The sequence below is a fragment of the Perca flavescens genome, chromosome 20 (assembly GCF_004354835.1).
Source record: "Perca flavescens isolate YP-PL-M2 chromosome 20, PFLA_1.0, whole genome shotgun sequence".
NCBI lineage: Eukaryota > Metazoa > Chordata > Actinopteri > Perciformes > Percidae > Perca > Perca flavescens.
In genome coordinates this window covers 5,186,193-5,203,705 of record NC_041350.1, presented here as the reverse complement: position 1 = coordinate 5,203,705, position 17,513 = coordinate 5,186,193, and the positions used below count along the sequence as shown (strand labels likewise).

The following is a 17,513-nucleotide window of genomic DNA, read 5'->3' as shown; positions in this document are numbered from 1 at the left end:
AGAATACCTTTTTAAATATAAATGAAAGACCAATCCGCTCCGTGTGAGAGTCTGACTCCTAGTTTCCACTAAACCCGTCCGTGCTGTCTGAGTTCCGGTTTTTTGTTTCCGCTCTCTACTCATACTTTACAGAACAATCCCGTGTTTATGAGCTCCAGGCACTCCTGCTAGGGCTGCACAATTAATCGCAATTTTATCGAAATCGCAATATCCAAAATCGCAGGGGGCGCAATATTTGTTAAAGGCAAAATATATGTCAAACCATTCTAAAATAAAGTAGTGTGGAGCTGCAGAGATGTCCCGGCCTACAGATCCTTTCCTACAGACTAAAAAGAAAAAATCTTTGTTTGGTGCAGATCCTCTAAAAAAAAAAAAAAAACACTTCAATCATTTTAATTTCTTTCAATGTTAATTTTCATTGAAACTGAGAATAATGATACAAAAACGATAATTCCCTCCAATATCGTGAATCGTATCGCAATATCAGTCAAAAATAATCGCAATTAGATATTTTCTAACTCCTTCCACTGAACTCCATGGCAGGCAGGTCTGTGATGTATATAAGATAAGATTATTATCCCAGAGGAAATTTGTCTTGGACAAGTCAACAATATCTGTTGTAAAGAATTCAGCTTGCGGAGAGCCACGTTGCGCACGCTCCCGGGACGCACCGTGGCTGGTGGATTATCAAGCAAGGGGGCGCGGCGCATCCGGGACACAGCGCAGACGCGCCCGGTGGAAAATAGGGATGGCTTGTTGCTCTCGCTACTAATATTAGTGGCTCTGTTCTGTCGGGATTAAGCTAGACGCTCGGCTAATTTATACAGTGTAAACACTAAAAAAAAAAAAAAAAAAAAACACTGCAGCGCTATCCCGCCCGTCTCCATCTCCATCGGAGAGAGGGGAGTTCCAACAGAGCACTTCTGATTGGTTATACTGTAGCTTCGTTTCAAGGGAACTGACACACGTTAGGTCTGTAACTGGTGATATTTCTCATACGTGGAAAGATAAATGGGGATAAAACTTCCACTTTGTATCGTGAACAAAGGCTACGTTCACACCGCAAGTCTTAATGCTCAAATTGGATATATATATATATATATATATATATATATATATATATATATATATATATATATATATATATATATATATATATATATATATATATATATATATATATATATATACATATATACACACACACACACACACACACACACATACATACATACATAATTTTGTTTTTTGCTCAGATCTGATTTTATTTGTTTGGTTGTTTACGTGACCTTTTTAAAAAGTGGCCTGTATCAGATTCCAGTGTGAACTGTTTGTGGTTTCAAACTGACCCGCAGGCGCAAAAGAACAATAACCGTGACATCAGACGCAGCACGCTGTCGCACTAAAGTTAGGGAGGTCATGGAGGAAGTCAGCATTTTCACTTTTATTTCAAAGTGTGTACAATGGCAGCCATAACATTAATGAGCATACACTAATTCGGTCTAACACCTCCCTCTCCCTCCATCGACTTGCTCCATCGCTGTTCTCCATGTCGTAAGCCTAGTCCAGTTTTTAATGTTACCGTGTCTAGGGCGAACTCCTGCCGGCGCACAATTGTGACAAATGTCGATGCAGATTGACGTAAAAGTCGCATCAAATCCGCCTCGGTTGTTCACACTGCAGCTGCATTGGAAAAAAAAAAATAATAATAAATCAGACCTGGGTCTGATTCAGGACCACATATGGAATTGGTCTCAATCTGATTTGAAAAAAATCTGATCAGGGCAAGATTTGAGTGGTCCCACTACTGGCCACTTGACCCCAAAAAAAAAAATCAGATTTGGGCCACTTCTGCCTCCAGTCTGAACGTAGCCTAAATGTGTTCAACAGATACAGTAGGGTTCTTGTGGAGCGACAAAACTAAACCCTTTCCTACTGATGTAGTACTCCAGTTTGTCTCTGCTACTTTTGCGGAGCTGCAGTGTGATTTCTTAAATTGCCAGTCAAACTGACACGCTGAAACCTAATGTTGTTGCCGCAAAACTACACCGACTGACATTCACAAAGTTACTGCATAGAGCTGTCAGTATACCGATACTCTATCAACATATCAGAATAGAGGGTTGTTGTTTTATGAAATACTGTGCTTTCAATTTGCAGTCTGCATAGCATTAGTTGCACACGCGTTGGTATCTATCAGACTATCAGTTTTTAGTTTAGTGCAGTTAACACACCTTTTCATCATACTCACAATCCTTTTTAAAGGTCTTCATATCTTGTGGAAGCCTTCTCAGGCTCAGAGGTTGTTCTTTTAAATAAGCAATGTGTCCACAATCACAAACCCATAAATCCAAAGCTGCAAATGTCATCTACAAAACTGACAATTGTCACATTAAGCTGCAACATAAATGTGAAAAGAAAAGTGAGAAAGGGTATGAGTACTTTCTGAATGTTTAACATTAATTTGTAATGTAAAAAAAACAACAACCTAATATCTAACCGTATGGGAGTATCTGAAGGTGGATTACATGTTTGGATTTGAGATTTTTCTGGTAGTCTCAGGTAGTTTTCAAAACGTCGGGATATATTTTTACTCTTCTATTATTTGTATAATTTGAATGTGCAGATGTCCAGGTTAACTGACCTCACACTGTTATAGAAGAGCTGAGCTGTAGTCGCCACACTGATTTTTAAGTTTACTACTGAGCATTAATAAACGTTTTCCAGGGCAAGTATGTAACATAAGAAAGTTCACCGACTTACTGTCGACATGCTGCATAATGTTCTCGTTTAAAAAAATTATTGTTAAGGTGTTAGCACTTTGAGTCCTATGCATACCTACTGAAGAAATATTGACTCAAAATGTGTTGCAAAAGTCTATCAATAAAACTAAACTTCCTAAAAATGTTGTTTGGCTGTCATTGAGGTCTACAGAAAGGTCTGTTATTTACAGTATGTGCGCCACTGGTTGGATGGCTGTAAAGACCACACTAGATATTAAACCATTACTGATGGCTGCATTCCACTTAGGAGAGGTCCTGGTATTGTGCATGCTGACTCACTGAAATAGTTTACTGGGACACTTGATGGAACTGAGCCATCGTTAAGGTTATCAATTTCAGCTGTGCTTTTCCTACTATGACATGTCCAAATGTCTGCTGTGAAAAAGGTCCATAGGGTTAAACCCACCCACACAGTCCTGGGAAGAGGTCCAATCGGCCAGATTAACTGGAAACACCTGTATGGGTGTTCAGAGCCTTGTGTTGTCTTCCCGTCAACATTTTTGACGCCCCTATTTTCAGTTTGTTTGCTTTTTCCAACATTTTAAAAATTGTAAAATGTTTCTTCTACACATTTTCAGCACTTATTTCTACGTCCCATATATTCTGATACAAAACAAAAATTGAAAACCAAGCCAATTTGACCCAAAGTCAACACAAGTGTTAAAACGTGAAGATGGCCTCCCTCTGCACTCGTTCCTCAGCTGGTGTCCACAGATTCTTTTTCCCAGATAACACACAAATTAGTTCTCTCTTTCCCCAAGGTGTGTGTAGCTCCAATAAGACAAGTGCACTTCTTTAAATGACAACAGTGTGTTTTTTGCCTCAGGAAGGGCAGAACATCTCCTCTCGCATACATGAGACCACACTGTTTGTCTGACTTTGACAGCATGTTTATGTTTAAGAGAACCATAAAGAGGACTGAGATAATGCTGACAGGGTTCACTTAACAGACTCAAATATAAATACAGAGCACATGAACTGATACAGGTAGGTAGACTGGACCTCACACACTGTTGTGAAACATCCATTTGTAATTTGAGTTTATGTGCATGTAGCAAATCCTACCGAACACACACCTATTTACAAGCATACATATATTTACAATTCTATAAATATACAGTCCGAAACAACCCCTAAAAATGTAAAAAAAACAAGGTATAAATTGAAATTAAGCGACAAACATTTAAGAAAGTGTCAAACTTTGGGGAAAAAAAGTGAAAGAAGAAAGAATTTACAGAAAAGGAAGAAGAGTCAAAAAAAGCAATGAACACATTGAAAAAAAGTGTCAAAAACTGGGAAAACGTGATAACGTCAAAGAGAGAAACGCATCAAGAAACTAGAGGAAAAAAAGACAAGCATGTCAAAAAAAACATACATTGGAAAAAAAGCAACAAATAATTTAAGCACCAAAGAACGTCGAGAAAAAAAAAAAAAAAATAAGTCAAGAATGTCCCAGAAAAGCAACGAAAAACGCCACCAAAAAGCGACAAGAACGTTGAAAAGTTTAGTATCACTGTAATCTCAATCTGAAGGAGTCATTTAAAGACAGATCAGTGTGTGCTAACTCGCCATCTGCATTGGGCATTATTGTTAGGGACTATATTATCATTGATTTGCAGGGTTCAATGCTAAGGATTTTTTCAATTGTCCGGTCGGGCAAGTAAACAGAAAACCGTTGAAAAAAAGTAAAAAAAAAAAAAAGTCTTGGGAAAAGTCATCAGGGGAAAAAAATATATCAGGGAAAAAAAAGTCAAACTTCGGGAACCCCCCCGTCCAAAAAAGCGTTTCAAATACGTCAAAAAGGGGGGGGCGACCTCTAGCTCACCCAGTAAGAGCGTGCGCCCCATGTAGGCGGAGTCCTTTGCAGCGGCCCGGGTTGGAATCCGACTTGCGGCCCTTTGCTGCGTGTCATCCCCCATCTCTCTCCCACCTTTCCTGTCTATCCACTGTCACTTGGAAGTAAATGGGAAAAAGCCCCCACCCCAAAAAACTAAATCTTTAAAAAATGTCAAGTGTAGACAAAAACAAAAAAAGGTCAAAAAAAACGTTGCATCAAAAGTGTAAAAAATAAATAAATCAAAAGCATCAAGTGCCAACTCAATTCCTGACTGGCCAACAGCAGATTCAAATCAAAGGATTTATGATACGATGAGTGGGTCGTTATGTTTATTGGCCCAAAGTGGCGTCTGACTTGCCCCGGGCCATCGGGGACCCTTACTGTTGAACCCTGATTGGTCTACTAGAATCATTAGTTGAAGCCATGCATGAAATGAAATGTGAAGAGTTGTACGAGCACTCAGACAGTTAGCATGGAGTCCTCCTCCAATGGGAAGATGTAGTGTTAAAAGACTTAATGAAGTCGGCCTTCAGCTGACTGAACTGATCTGGGAACAGATCCCAGACCATCAGTCCTGTTCAGAAATCCTGACTGGACCAAACCTGGAGTAGTTTATCACCTATTGTCCAACTTTAACTATTAATATACTTCGTTGTCAACTATTAATCGCCAGCTATTTTGATAATCGATTAATCGTCATTTTTTACGAAGAAATAAAAGTCAAACTGATTCCAGCTTGTTAAATGTGAATGTGTTCTAGTTTCTTCGCTCCTCTGGGACAGTAAACTTAATGTCTTTTGAGTTGTGGACAAAATGAAACATTTGAGGACGTCATCTTGGGCTTCTGGGAAACACTGTACCACATGTTTTAAACCATTCTCTGACATTTTATAGAGCAAACAACTAACAGATGAATCGAAAAAATAATTGACAGATTAATCGCCGATGAAAATAATCGTGAGTTGCAGCCCCACTTATATACTTGCACACCATTTGGAGCAGATGATGAAGTTGTTTCCCCAATGTTAAATATTGCACTTCGTTATGTCATCCCATTATGACCATTGAGCAAGTTTGATGGCATTAACCCCGACACTGAAGCCCCACCTCTCGGTGGGAGGAGCTGAAGGTTGGCACCGGAGACGTTTGTAAAAACTTTATCGATGTTTGATTGGTCGGTCAACAATGTCAGTGTCCGTTGCCGCCCTCCGACAGGATGCGACTGGGCTCAGTGAACCGGGCGGTGGCGATGTAGAAGAGGGCGGGACCGGGCACGAGGGCCAACAGCGGCAGGTCCTGCTCCAGCTTGTCCAATCGGGAGATAGAGATGATGCCGTACGCGTGGAGCAGCCAATGGCTGAACAGGACCACCAGACGCTTCTTCTTAGTGACAAGGTTCTTAAAGGACTGTGGACACACACACACACACACACACACACACACAAAAGTCAGAATTAATCATACTAGGTGATCAGTTTCCAGTAAACACTAAATGTGCTTGTCAAACATTGGACTGTTTTTAATATTAGTGAATAATATTAAAGACACATGGCACCACATGCTACATGTTAGAAAGGCCGAGAGTGCAGTGAGTGCAGTTACCTGGATCTCCGAGGCAGACATGTAAACAGCCAGCGTGACCAGAGACAGGACCAGTATGATGTAGGGAAACGCATAGTCTGAAACACACAAACTGTCACTCACAGCTGCACAATCAAACACCGCTGGTTAGTCTGCCTTTTGGTCATTTACTGAACAACTATCAAACCAGCTGGATGTGAACTCAGTGGCTCAGGCCTACAGCAGAGCTAGCGTAAAAAAAGTTGTTTAAAAAAAGCCTTTTTAAAACTCATAAAAAAAAAGTCAAAATGTCAACGAAAGTAAAAAATAGAAGTTCCAATGGAAAGTGTCAAACTGGTCATAGACGGATCCCACTTAACATTATCTTTAAATCACAGCCAGGTCATGGACTGATCCCTGCCGACGTCATCTCTAAATCAAGGCCGGGTCATAGACTGATCCTTGACATTATCGCTAAATTACAGGTCATAGACTGATCCCTGCAGACGTCATCTCTAAATCACGGCCGGGTCATAGACTGATCCCTGCCGACGTCTTTTTTAAAATCACAGCCAGGTCATAGACTGATCCATGCCGACGTTATCTTTAAATCACAGCTGGGTCATAGACTGATCCCTGCCGACGTTATCTTTAGTTTTCAATGTTTTTTAAGTTCAATAAATGCACTACGACCACTGCACCCACTCTACCATAGCACCCTATCCTGGTCATTTCATCACATGGTCAGTCCATACCAGACCTTTGTAATCACCTCACAAATGATTAACTCTTTACATTTCTGTGAGTATGTGAGATATATGTGTGTTTGTTGTGTTGTCTAAGCTACTGGATGCCTAGAATTTCCCTCGCGATGAATAAAGTATCTATCTATCTATCTATCTATCTATCTATCTATCTATCTATCTGTCTGTCTGTCTGTCTGTCTGTCTGTCTGTCTAAATGCAACATATTGCCAAAAGTCAGCGAGTAGTGGTGTTGAATAACGGTGAGCAGGGTTAGCCTCCAGCTTCTCTTCCTGCTGCGCCTCTACACTCACAGAGCAGTCCTCCGCCCACCGCCTGCAGCACCGTGAGGATGGGGAAGAAGTACAGGGCAGCGTAGATGCTCTTGAAGCGATCCGACTTGCCCAGACCGCACGCTATCTTCTTCACCAACAGAGGACGCAGCAGCATCATCAGCACCAGGCAGAAGGCGTAGTAGATTAACACGATGGTGTAGCTGAGGACGAGAGAAACGAGAGGCAGTCAAATGAGTCCCAATGAGAGATAAACAAAAAACCAGAAGACACGAAAAATATCAGAAAACATGAATATATTTTCCACAAGTCAATATATTGCGATACTGTGCGTAAGGCGAGATATATATATATATATATATATATATATATTATTGCGAAACTGTGCGTAAGGCGAGATAGATATATATACACGATATGCCCATGTATCGTGATACGTATCGTATCACGATACATGGGTCACGAGTCAGTATACTTTTGTAGCATAGGCCACACAATTAGTACGAGTTTCAACTAAGTCCCCTGTAGTCTGAAACTGTTCAAATGACGTGTCGGCATACAATAGTTAGTAATTTTCCTTCCTTTGACCTTTTATTGGAATATAGTACTTGTATGTATTAATAACAAATTTTTGGCAGCGTAGGTTTTGAGCCCGAGCACACCATGCACCCCTAACCCCAGACCGGAAAAAAGGTATCCAGTTGTTTTTTAATTATTCCAAATTTTCTTTAGTTTTATTTTTCCATTTTCGTTTCTGCAAGATCTTTTTCCTGAAAGAGAGTTAAATAACATACAGAGCTATTTCATTGTCCAAAAATCTAAATGCTGTTTGAAAGACTTCTCCGCACTGCCAGAAATACATTTTGGTTTTCATTGTTTGTCTTTTAATCGTCGAATAAATTCAAAACTTGGGGCCTGTTGTTGGTACTTACAGCGGGTAGACGGCCTCCTGCGTGCAGTGTAACGTGTTGACGTAGTCCGGGCTGGGGTTGTAGAGCATGGTGTACCAGTCTGACAGCATCTGGACCCGGCAGGAATGGATGCTGAACTCCCCCACCGGCTCCGTGACCAGCAAGGTGACCACGGCCGACACGCTGCACTCCAACATGGCTGTGATGTGCTGCAGCAGAGCGCTGGAACTAGACAGACAGACAGACCGACACACACACACACAAGACAACAGAAACACCAGTAATAGTGGGCGTCTGACATTTTAAAATTAAAACATAATGGTGAAAATAGCTATTGGTGTGCATTTGGTGATCCATTGCACATATTGTATATTCTTTGCAAATTCTGCACTCAACCTATCCAGCCTCTTTTTTTCTTAAAGTGCTCATATTATGCTCCTTTTCAGGTTCATAATTGTATTTAGAGGTTGTACCAGAATAGGTTTACATGGTTTAATTTTTTTTAAAACACCATATTTTTGTTGTACTGCACATTGCTGCAGCTCCTCTTTTCACCCTGTGTGTTGAGCTCTCTGTTTTAGCTACAGAGTGAGACATCTCATCTACATGTGCAGTAGCTAGGTAAGGACTACTAGCCAGTCAGAAGCAGAGTATGAGGGCGTGCCATGCTAGCAGCTAGCAGAGCATTATAACGTGTGTTACAAAGTGACCACGTTGGTCTCTGAAGTAAAGGCTGGACTACAATAGAGCTGTTTGGAGCAGTTTGTGAACAGTGTTTTCTGTTGGAGATGGTAAGTCCCTTTGGGGTGGACTTTGGGCTTTTTCACTTTGTAAACTTGTAACGTGCACAAAAAAGATATATAACGAAAAGGAAAGGAAGGAAAGGGAAAAAGCCAAAAAGCATAATATGAGCACTTTAAGCAACTTCTTATGCAATGTCTGTTTTTCTGTATTTATTGTTTATATCATATTAGGGCCACTTTTTTGGCAGTTTGCAGATTATCTGTTTTGGCGTTTCATTTGCCTGAAAACCGATAATTAAGTAATATAAAAGTGATCTACTTTGGCTCGGCTACAGCTCTGTGTCTGTCCCTCTGCTTCAGTTTGTCTCACCACTGAGTCTGAGTTAATGTCCCGCCCACAACACTGTCTGTCTTTCGGTTACTGGGGATTATGTTCAAAGTTTCTAATTTATTAAATACTTGCTTAAAGCATTTAAACAAAGTTTTGTGTTGGAGTTTGTAACATTCCAAAATCTTCATTTTCACTGTAAATGGTCTCAGTATCAAATATCGGTTTCATTAACTACTAATAATTGGTATCGGTCATGAAAAACCAGTATGGGTCGATCCCTATTTCATATTAATGTTTAATATGTTTGTTTGTGTATGCATCTTTCACCAAAATAAATTCCACATAAGGTTAACTTTCTGTGGCAATAAAGCCTTTTCTGATTCTGAAAATGCGGCGATCGATATATTGATATTTCGACAATAGTTTTTGTCTTTTTCTGGTTTTGAAGGCAGCATTACAGTAAAGTGATGTCATTTTCTGAACTTACAAGACTGTTCTAGCTGTTCTATTATTTGCCTCCATTGTATCCACACTATTGATGATTATTTATCTGAAATCTCATTGTGTAAATATTTTTGTTAAAAAGCACCAATAGTCAACACTACAATATCGTCGCAATATCAACATTGAAGTGTTTGGCCAAACATAGCGTGATATCTGATTTTGAGCCGATAGTAAGTCTAGGGCAGGTTTCAATTTGGAAGAGAATAGATAATACCGATACTTTTCTTGCTTCTGAAAGAGCCCGACTGATAAAGGATTTTTAAAGCCGATATCGTGATATAAAATACGATATTCCGATATGTCGGAATATCGATATATATACATATATATATATATATATATATATATGTGTATATATATGTATATGTGTATATATATATATATATATATATATATATATATGTATATGTGTATATATATATATATATTTTTTTTTATTTTTTTTTAAATCCAGAAACGCCCTCACTAAAATAATATAATGCAGTTTAAAAATAAACTTGTTTCATTGTCAAAACAGAACAGAGGAACATCAAAATACTGTATATTTAAGTTCTGATAAATAAAATACAAAACTTAAGATATGAAACTTAAAGGGTTAAACAACAGGGACGTTGTAGAGCGCCCTCTGGTGGAAAAACTACACAATGCAAACACTCAGAACAACACCGTTTTTATTTTACTTTTGAAATATTCATTTATCGGCCATTATAAATGCCGATACCGATAGTTTGGAAACTGCCCAATATCGGCCCGCCGATAAATTGGTCGGGCTCTACTTCTGAAGGAACAAAGCATTGGAAATGTCCTACTCCACGGATATTATTTGATGCTCTTTGAGTGTGAGTAATCCTCCTCACCTCTTCTTTCCAGAGTACCACTCGATGAAGAACCAGTGCAGCACTAAGGGCAACATGGCCATGAAGCCCAGATAGAGCCAGTCGTAGAGCTCGGGGGATTCAGTGCAGCGCTGGCACACATTCTGGTGGTTGGCCCGCTGTCCTCGAGGACAAACCTGGCAGGACGGACCGAGATGGCAGTGATTAGCAGGGCTCAACATTAACGCTCGCCAGTACGCTCTGTGTTCGGGCAAGTGGAATGCTAATTACAACAATCCCGGCTCTCTGAGGCTACATTTACATTGCTAGATTTTGGTTTAAAAACGAATATCTTTTTCTACATTTACACCTCCCATTCACACTGCTCTGGCATTTCAGAGCCCCTAAACCGGAGACATTGGAAAACGCTTCTGACCCGTTTTGGCTTGGAATCTGCGGGGGTTGTGTTGCAGTCTCAACGGCCGGGAGACCTTTGGCAACGCCAGAGACTGTTTAAACCTTTAACAGCGACAATGTTTCGCCGCCTGATTCGGTCTTATGACATCTCGTTCTCTGGGACTAAGCTACTTAGGCCGATTACACACTGGCTGCGTGGCGTAAGCGTGTCAGCTGCGTAGCGTGTCTGTTTTTAATTTGGCTCCATGTTAACAGGTTAAAGCTTACACACTGCCTGCGTGACACGCACGTCTCAAACACGCGTGGATGCCAGAAATAGAACAGAAGCCTATTTTTCACGCGACACGCGAGCGTGTTGGAAGCGTTTCCAGGCAAAATAGAATAAGAAAAGATGTTAATGTCATTTTGACACGACTACATAATTAAGCAGTACAAAAGTCCGGCATCTTTAGCGTTGATCTGAATGCTTCGGACCCCTGTTCCAAGATGGCGGCGGTTTTGACGTATGTTTAGAACCTCAAGGCGACATCTGTGTATATATCTATGGGAGCAAGGATCACATTTGAACTATATCGATATATGCGATATAGTCTAATTCCATATCTCATTTAAAAATATATCGATATATTTTTTATATCGATATATTGCCCAGCCCTACCTGTTAGCAGGTACCAGGTACTTTTTTTCGTAATGGAAAACCAAAAAAGGCGAGGCGAGTCGAGCAGGTACCATGTAATGGAAAAGCGCCATTACGCTGCTGTGTTTTGGTTTTTAAGCAGAGTTTTGAGGTCAAAGTGATCTCCGTGCACACAAGTGTTTATTATAAATGACATGTTGATGTTTGAAATTCTCTAGGTTTTGACATAAATGCAGATATAAATGTAATTCAAAAATAAATAAATTGATTTTCAAATATTGCACCTGTCAATACTAAATGAAATATTCTGTAGCCTATTTTGCCGTCAATACTGCCGACGTTGTCTTTGCTGTAATCAATCAAATGTTTAACATGGTATTTCATTTTATAAATAGGAAATGTGTCCAGACGAGGCTATCAGCAGCAGCGCCGCGTCAGACACGTTTGTGGTGTGTAACGTTACCATGGCAATTACCAGCAACGAGCAGAGTATACACGCTGCCTCCTGTTTACCCCGGCACGCACATGCCCAGTAAGCGAGTTATGCGGTTTGGGCGTCTTGGTTTAAACGTTGATTAATTCTTCTACTGGAGCCAGAAACACTTGTGTGCACGGAGATCACTTTGACCTCAAAACTCTGCTTAAAAACCAAAACACAGCAGCGTAATGGCGCTTTTCCATTACATGGTACCTGCTCGACTCGCCTCGCCTTTTTTGGTTTTCCATTACGAAAAAAAGTACCTGGTACCTGCTAACAGGTAGGGCTGGGCGATATATCGATATAAAAAATATATCGATATATTTTTAAATGAGATATGGAATTAGACTATATCGCATATATCGATATAGTTCAAATGTGATCCTTGCTCCCATAGATATATACACAGATGTCGCCTTGAGGTTCTAAACATACGTCAAAACCGCCGCCATCTTGGAACAGGGGTGCGAAGCATTCAGATCAACGCTAAAGATGCCGGACTTTTGTACTGCTTAATTATGTTCGATAGAGGAAATGAAAAGAACAAACCGCAATGAATAACATTTAACAGGTGACAATGTGTTTTATGATTATGTATGCCGCCTTCGACCAGCAACCTGAGCTCCGGGCGGCAGCGGGAGGCGGAGAGCTCCGTGGCGGCCGCAGCGTCTCTTCCCCGGAAAAACACAGCTTTGCCTCGCTGCTGCGCTGTCCCCGCTGATCCAGATCGGACCAGCCAAAGACAGAGTGGTGATCGGTAGGATCTTACACGTAGTCCAGGACGACCTGTATGCCGATATCGGGCGGAAAGTTCCACTAAGTTTGCCGGCGGCAGGCGGATTTGGAGAGAAGCTACAGCGGGCAGCAGAGACCGCCTGCGGCTGCAGGATCTGGAGCTCAGTGCTCGTTAAAATTACATGTAACGCATAAATACATACAGAAATAAATAGTGGAGGAATGAGCCTGGACATTTCAGTCTGTTTTAAACTTCACCTTGAAGCAGAAACTCTTAGTTCAGAAGGGTGAAGTTTCCGTTTGAACTCAGATCTGTGAACCGATCATAATAAATATTCTTTGTATTAACACATTAATTAGTTTCTTTGTTTTGTAGTCGATAGTTCATCTTTTAGTTTACTTAAGTGGAAGTAGTATCAAGTGGAAGAATGGGACTATAAACCTAGGCTTACAGGCATGAGGCATTACATTTTGAACAAAGTAGATTATATTAATATCAAAAGCTTAATTGACCTTTGGAACGAATCACAAATATGGAGCTTTGATTTCAAAAAAGGTACTCCTGTTATACAGTATTTAGGTTTACATTTTATTTTTATTTGAACAGCTGAGCATTTAATCATGAACCAGGTGAAGAAACCGGTTTATTATTTATTTGATTTTGCAACTGTTTCTATGAAACTACATGTGACATGTCATATTTGATTTTGGCTTTGACTGAACATTTGCTCTCACTTTGCGGAAAAAATATCGGGCTATATATCGTATATCGATATTCAGCCAAAATATATCGGGATATGACTTTTGGTCCATATCGCCCAGCCCTACTAACAGGTACTTTTTAGTACCTCCTCAGTCGAGGTTCCAAGCAAGCTGAGGCGAGCCGAGAAGGTGACGTGAAACCCTGCAGGCTGCTGATTGGTCGGAAAGAATAGTCACTGATCACTGCATTGCTAGCGATGGACGGCATTTTTAAATAGTTTAATAAATGTAGCCTTAGATGGATGACAGGCAATGCCCCACAGTCCCACACATAAATGTCACCCATCAGCAGTCAGACACAAATCTGATCTTCAGTACTTACGCCACACTCTCCCTCCACTGATCCATTGACCATCATCCTGCCACAGTATGTGCCTGGGCACGTTAAACTCATGGCCACAGCTGCAAAGACATACAAACACCGTACACACCAGTCACACAGCCGTTTGGCAGCACAATCGCTTTGTTATAGGTAACGTTCCATTATGGTTTCATACATTAACATTTAAAACTCTTAGTTTCTGTGTATGTCGGATTGTTTATCCTAGCTATGTTGTTCCGGGGAGTGTGACATAGACGATGAAAAAAAGTAACGATGCCTAGAGCTGATTTTAAAGTGTCCCGAGTTAATCAAACCACATGTATGCGAGTTCAAGGCTTCAGCTGTCCATTCGTGGTTAGGATTTTCCACGAGGAAGCTGAGCTGTAACAGTACCTTACTGAACATTAACGTGGAATGTAGCTGTCCCAGTCAACGGTATTCTCTCGTAACTAACTTTAATATGTAGCTATAACATGGTGCGTGGCATTTTTGAAGCTCTTGTCCTTCATCTTTTCCATGCATTCTGCATTTAAAAGCATTTAATATTGACCCGTCACAATCCACATACACACTGTGTATAAATCAGTTACAGAGATGGGAAATAGTCTACAGCAATTTAATCTGTTCTGTTTTCTTTATGTAGACTTGTTTTTTCCTACCAAAAATGTGACATTTGTGTTGCCTTCTTTGGACCTAACCTTGCCTGCCTTCCTTCTACTGTCCTATTTTTACAAGTTTCTTGCTTTTTTCAAAGTTATGTCACTGTTTTTGAAGTTTTTAATACTATTTTCACCTATTCTTGCCTTATTTCCTTCCTTCTTTCTACCATCTTTATTGTCTCCTTTTCACATTAGCATTTACGTATGTTTTTTCAGTTACAAGGCTGTTGTTTAGTAAATCTATCACTGACAGCGCTGTACTGTTCCCCTTTATATAGACTTTTTTTTCTACCAAAGATTATTAGCGCTGGTCAGGGGGGTACTTGGCTTAAAGAAACAATTCAAAAGGGGTACCTTATTTAAAGGTTTCATGGCATGAAAATGTCACTTTATGAGGTTTTTAACGTTAATATGAGTTCCCTCAGCCTGCCTATGGTCCCCCAGTGGCTAGAAATATTAACACATCCTAAGGAAAGCTCATTGTGGGACTGGCTCTAGTGGCTGTAATTCTGCACCAAGGCAGAATTTTGGGAAAGAGACTTCAGATACAGTATTAGGGGACCACTAAGGTCTATATAAAAGAGACTTCAGATACAGTATTAGGGGACCACTAAGGTCTATATAAAAGAGACTTCAGATACAGTATTAGGGGACCACTAAGGTCTATATAAAAGAGACTTTGGATACAGTATTAGGGGACCTAATACTATAAAAGCATCCAAAGAGCACCATGTCATGGGATCTTTAATGAAAGAATTCAAAATGGATACAGCTCGCGGTTAGCTATATCAAATTAACGTTCAGAGTTTTCTGGAGCGAACCATAATATTTACATTAGCTTGTGACCAACACAAACACAAGCCAGTGTCTTAGATAATTGTACCAAATTGCCGCTAGCGACACAAAACATTAGCTAGCTACTCTCAATGGTCGGTGTTTAAATTGTCTTGAATACACTCGTCGGTTTTCTAAAGAGAAAACGTTAGCTCTTACTCAATAATATGTGATAGTAACGTTATTACCAGTGCAGTGGGATGCTATTATCTAGCTAGCTAGCTAACGTTAGCTAGCTAGTTCACAGCTAACGTTATTAGAGCCAAACTATAGCTAGCAAACTAGGATGTGCGACGCTACCATCAAACTAATTTAACAAGCTATGAAAAGTGAAAATTGAACGCAACTTTAACTTACCCATTCTGTGCCCAATAATGTTTAAAAACAGTCCTACAGTATTTTCATTTGTCAGTCAGATGTTGGGCAAACCGGATGTGGACGAAAATTAGGTAGCACAACCCGGAAATTAAGTCTTTTTTCTTTTTACGCTTTATTGAAACAACAATAACTTTACCACATTGAAAAAAATAGAAACGTAACATACAAAAACATAAATATAAAAAAGGAATTGAGAATGTAAGTGCTGTTGGACTCAACAAAAAAAGAGATTTTAGATTATTGAGGCAATTTTAGTCCAAAAGTGCGCACAAAAACACACTAGGCCTAATGTTGAATGACATTTTTGCAAAAGGAACATGCATGCAAGGGATTTCAAAGTTTATTATAGGTATAGTAGCCGTGTTAAATTGTAATCTTATTTGAAAAATACAGATTGGCCAAACAGTCTTGACATCAAGTAGCCTGCATCCTTCTTATCGCAAGGCTGCCAGCTGCTGGATATAATAACCATTTTTCCAGATATTATTAATTAATAATAAATAAACAACTATTCTTCCCTTCTAGCCTTCTACTACCTAAATAATCCTGTGTATATTTAACTGGTCTCCTTTCCTCAGCTCAATTCTTGACTTTTCAAGTAATGTGCTGATTAAGTTTTTGGGGGCTTTATCCCTTATTTATAAATATTTAAAGCTGTGGCGTCAAACACAGTTACATCTGGTGGTTTGCAAAACGTATAGCGGCCCTTTTAGATGGGCACACAACACCTCTCTGATTTGAATAGTTTTAGTCTCATTTGTGCAATAAAAGTTCCACATGCCTCTGTGTTATTATAAAATCTATACCTTTGTTTAGAAGTACTGCATTTATTGATGTATTGTGCAATAAGGTAAATGTAAATTTTAAGTTGTAAATGATGCATTATCCAAGAAGCCTACATCTTTTGCTGACACAAAACCTTAATGTAGGCTACTTTAATGGTGTGTGTTTCCATCAGTCACTTAGCCACAAAAACATGGGAAAATAGGGTGCAGGTAAATACTGAAGTTACTCTTTAAAGGGATATGCCACCGTTTGTTGAAATAGGGCTTATCACGGTCTCCTCTAGCTGTAGATAGGTGGGCCAATGCATTTTTTTGTGCATGCATTGTTTTAGTCCGGTGCAGCACCGGCAGTGCCACCGCTAGTTAGCTTAGCGTAGTGAATGTAATCCTATGTTGCCGGTTAGCATGTTGTGAGTAAAAGTGAGCCAACAAAAGACAAATAAACAACCTAATTACTTGCACTGAGACAAAAAATGCATTGGGCCACCTATCTACAGCCAGGGTTGATCGTGATAAGCCCTATTTCAACAAACGGTGGCGTATTCCTGTAAATCATTGCTATAGAAAAACTAACTCTGGATACGTGACAAAGGTTCGGGAGACTTTGATGATTTACACAGATGAAATCTTAATCGAGGAAAATTAGGATTAAACGGTATCAAACCACAATGTGTTGTTGTGTAGAGCCATCCCAACTCTAGTGTCTGTCTATTCCCAAGAGACGTATATATCTCCTGCTGAAGCTGTCAAGTTTGAATTATGCAAAGATATTGATGGCACCATAACATAGGCACCACAAAAACAGACGCTCACCCAAATCTTGAAATTTTGCAAGTTCAGTCTATCTCTCCTTTACCCTGTTTTCCACCCACCTTCAAAATGGACAGTCCCGGGAACACAACACATTCGCTTATCATGAAGCAGCCTAGACTCCCTCAATCTCTATAGCGACACATAAATTCATACTCAAACACAGGACAGGTTTG

The 17,513-nt window shown here is 39.9% G+C and overlaps 1 protein-coding gene across 1 annotated transcript; it reads right to left on the bottom strand.

The window, feature by feature from the left end:
* Nucleotides 1-4,796: 4,796 nt before the first annotated feature.
* jkamp (jnk1/mapk8 associated membrane protein) lies at nucleotides 4,797-15,807 on the bottom strand. The gene is made up of 7 exons (XM_028565826.1): nucleotides 15,722-15,807; nucleotides 13,872-13,951; nucleotides 10,563-10,717; nucleotides 8,149-8,355; nucleotides 7,238-7,419; nucleotides 6,223-6,299; nucleotides 4,797-6,027 (listed from the first exon to the last, which is right to left on the bottom strand). The coding sequence occupies exons 1-7, from the start codon at nucleotides 15,723-15,725 to the stop codon at nucleotides 5,809-5,811; spliced, it is 924 nt and encodes a 307-aa protein (XP_028421627.1). The 5' UTR covers nucleotides 15,726-15,807; the 3' UTR covers nucleotides 4,797-5,808.
* Between the last annotated feature and the right edge of the window lie 1,706 nt (nucleotides 15,808-17,513).

What these genes read in the sequence shown, in the direction of transcription:
- jkamp (XM_028565826.1), bottom strand. An exon ending in CAGTGGAGGGAGAGTGTGGC is followed by an intron (nt 10,718 to 13,871) that starts GTAAGTACTGAA and finishes CCGTCCTGCCAG; the next exon opens with GTTTGTCCTCGAGGACAGCG. An exon ending in GGTGGGCGGAGGACTGCTCT is followed by an intron (nt 6,300 to 7,237) that starts GTGAGTGTAGAG and finishes TGTGTGTTTCAG; the next exon opens with ACTATGCGTTTCCCTACATC.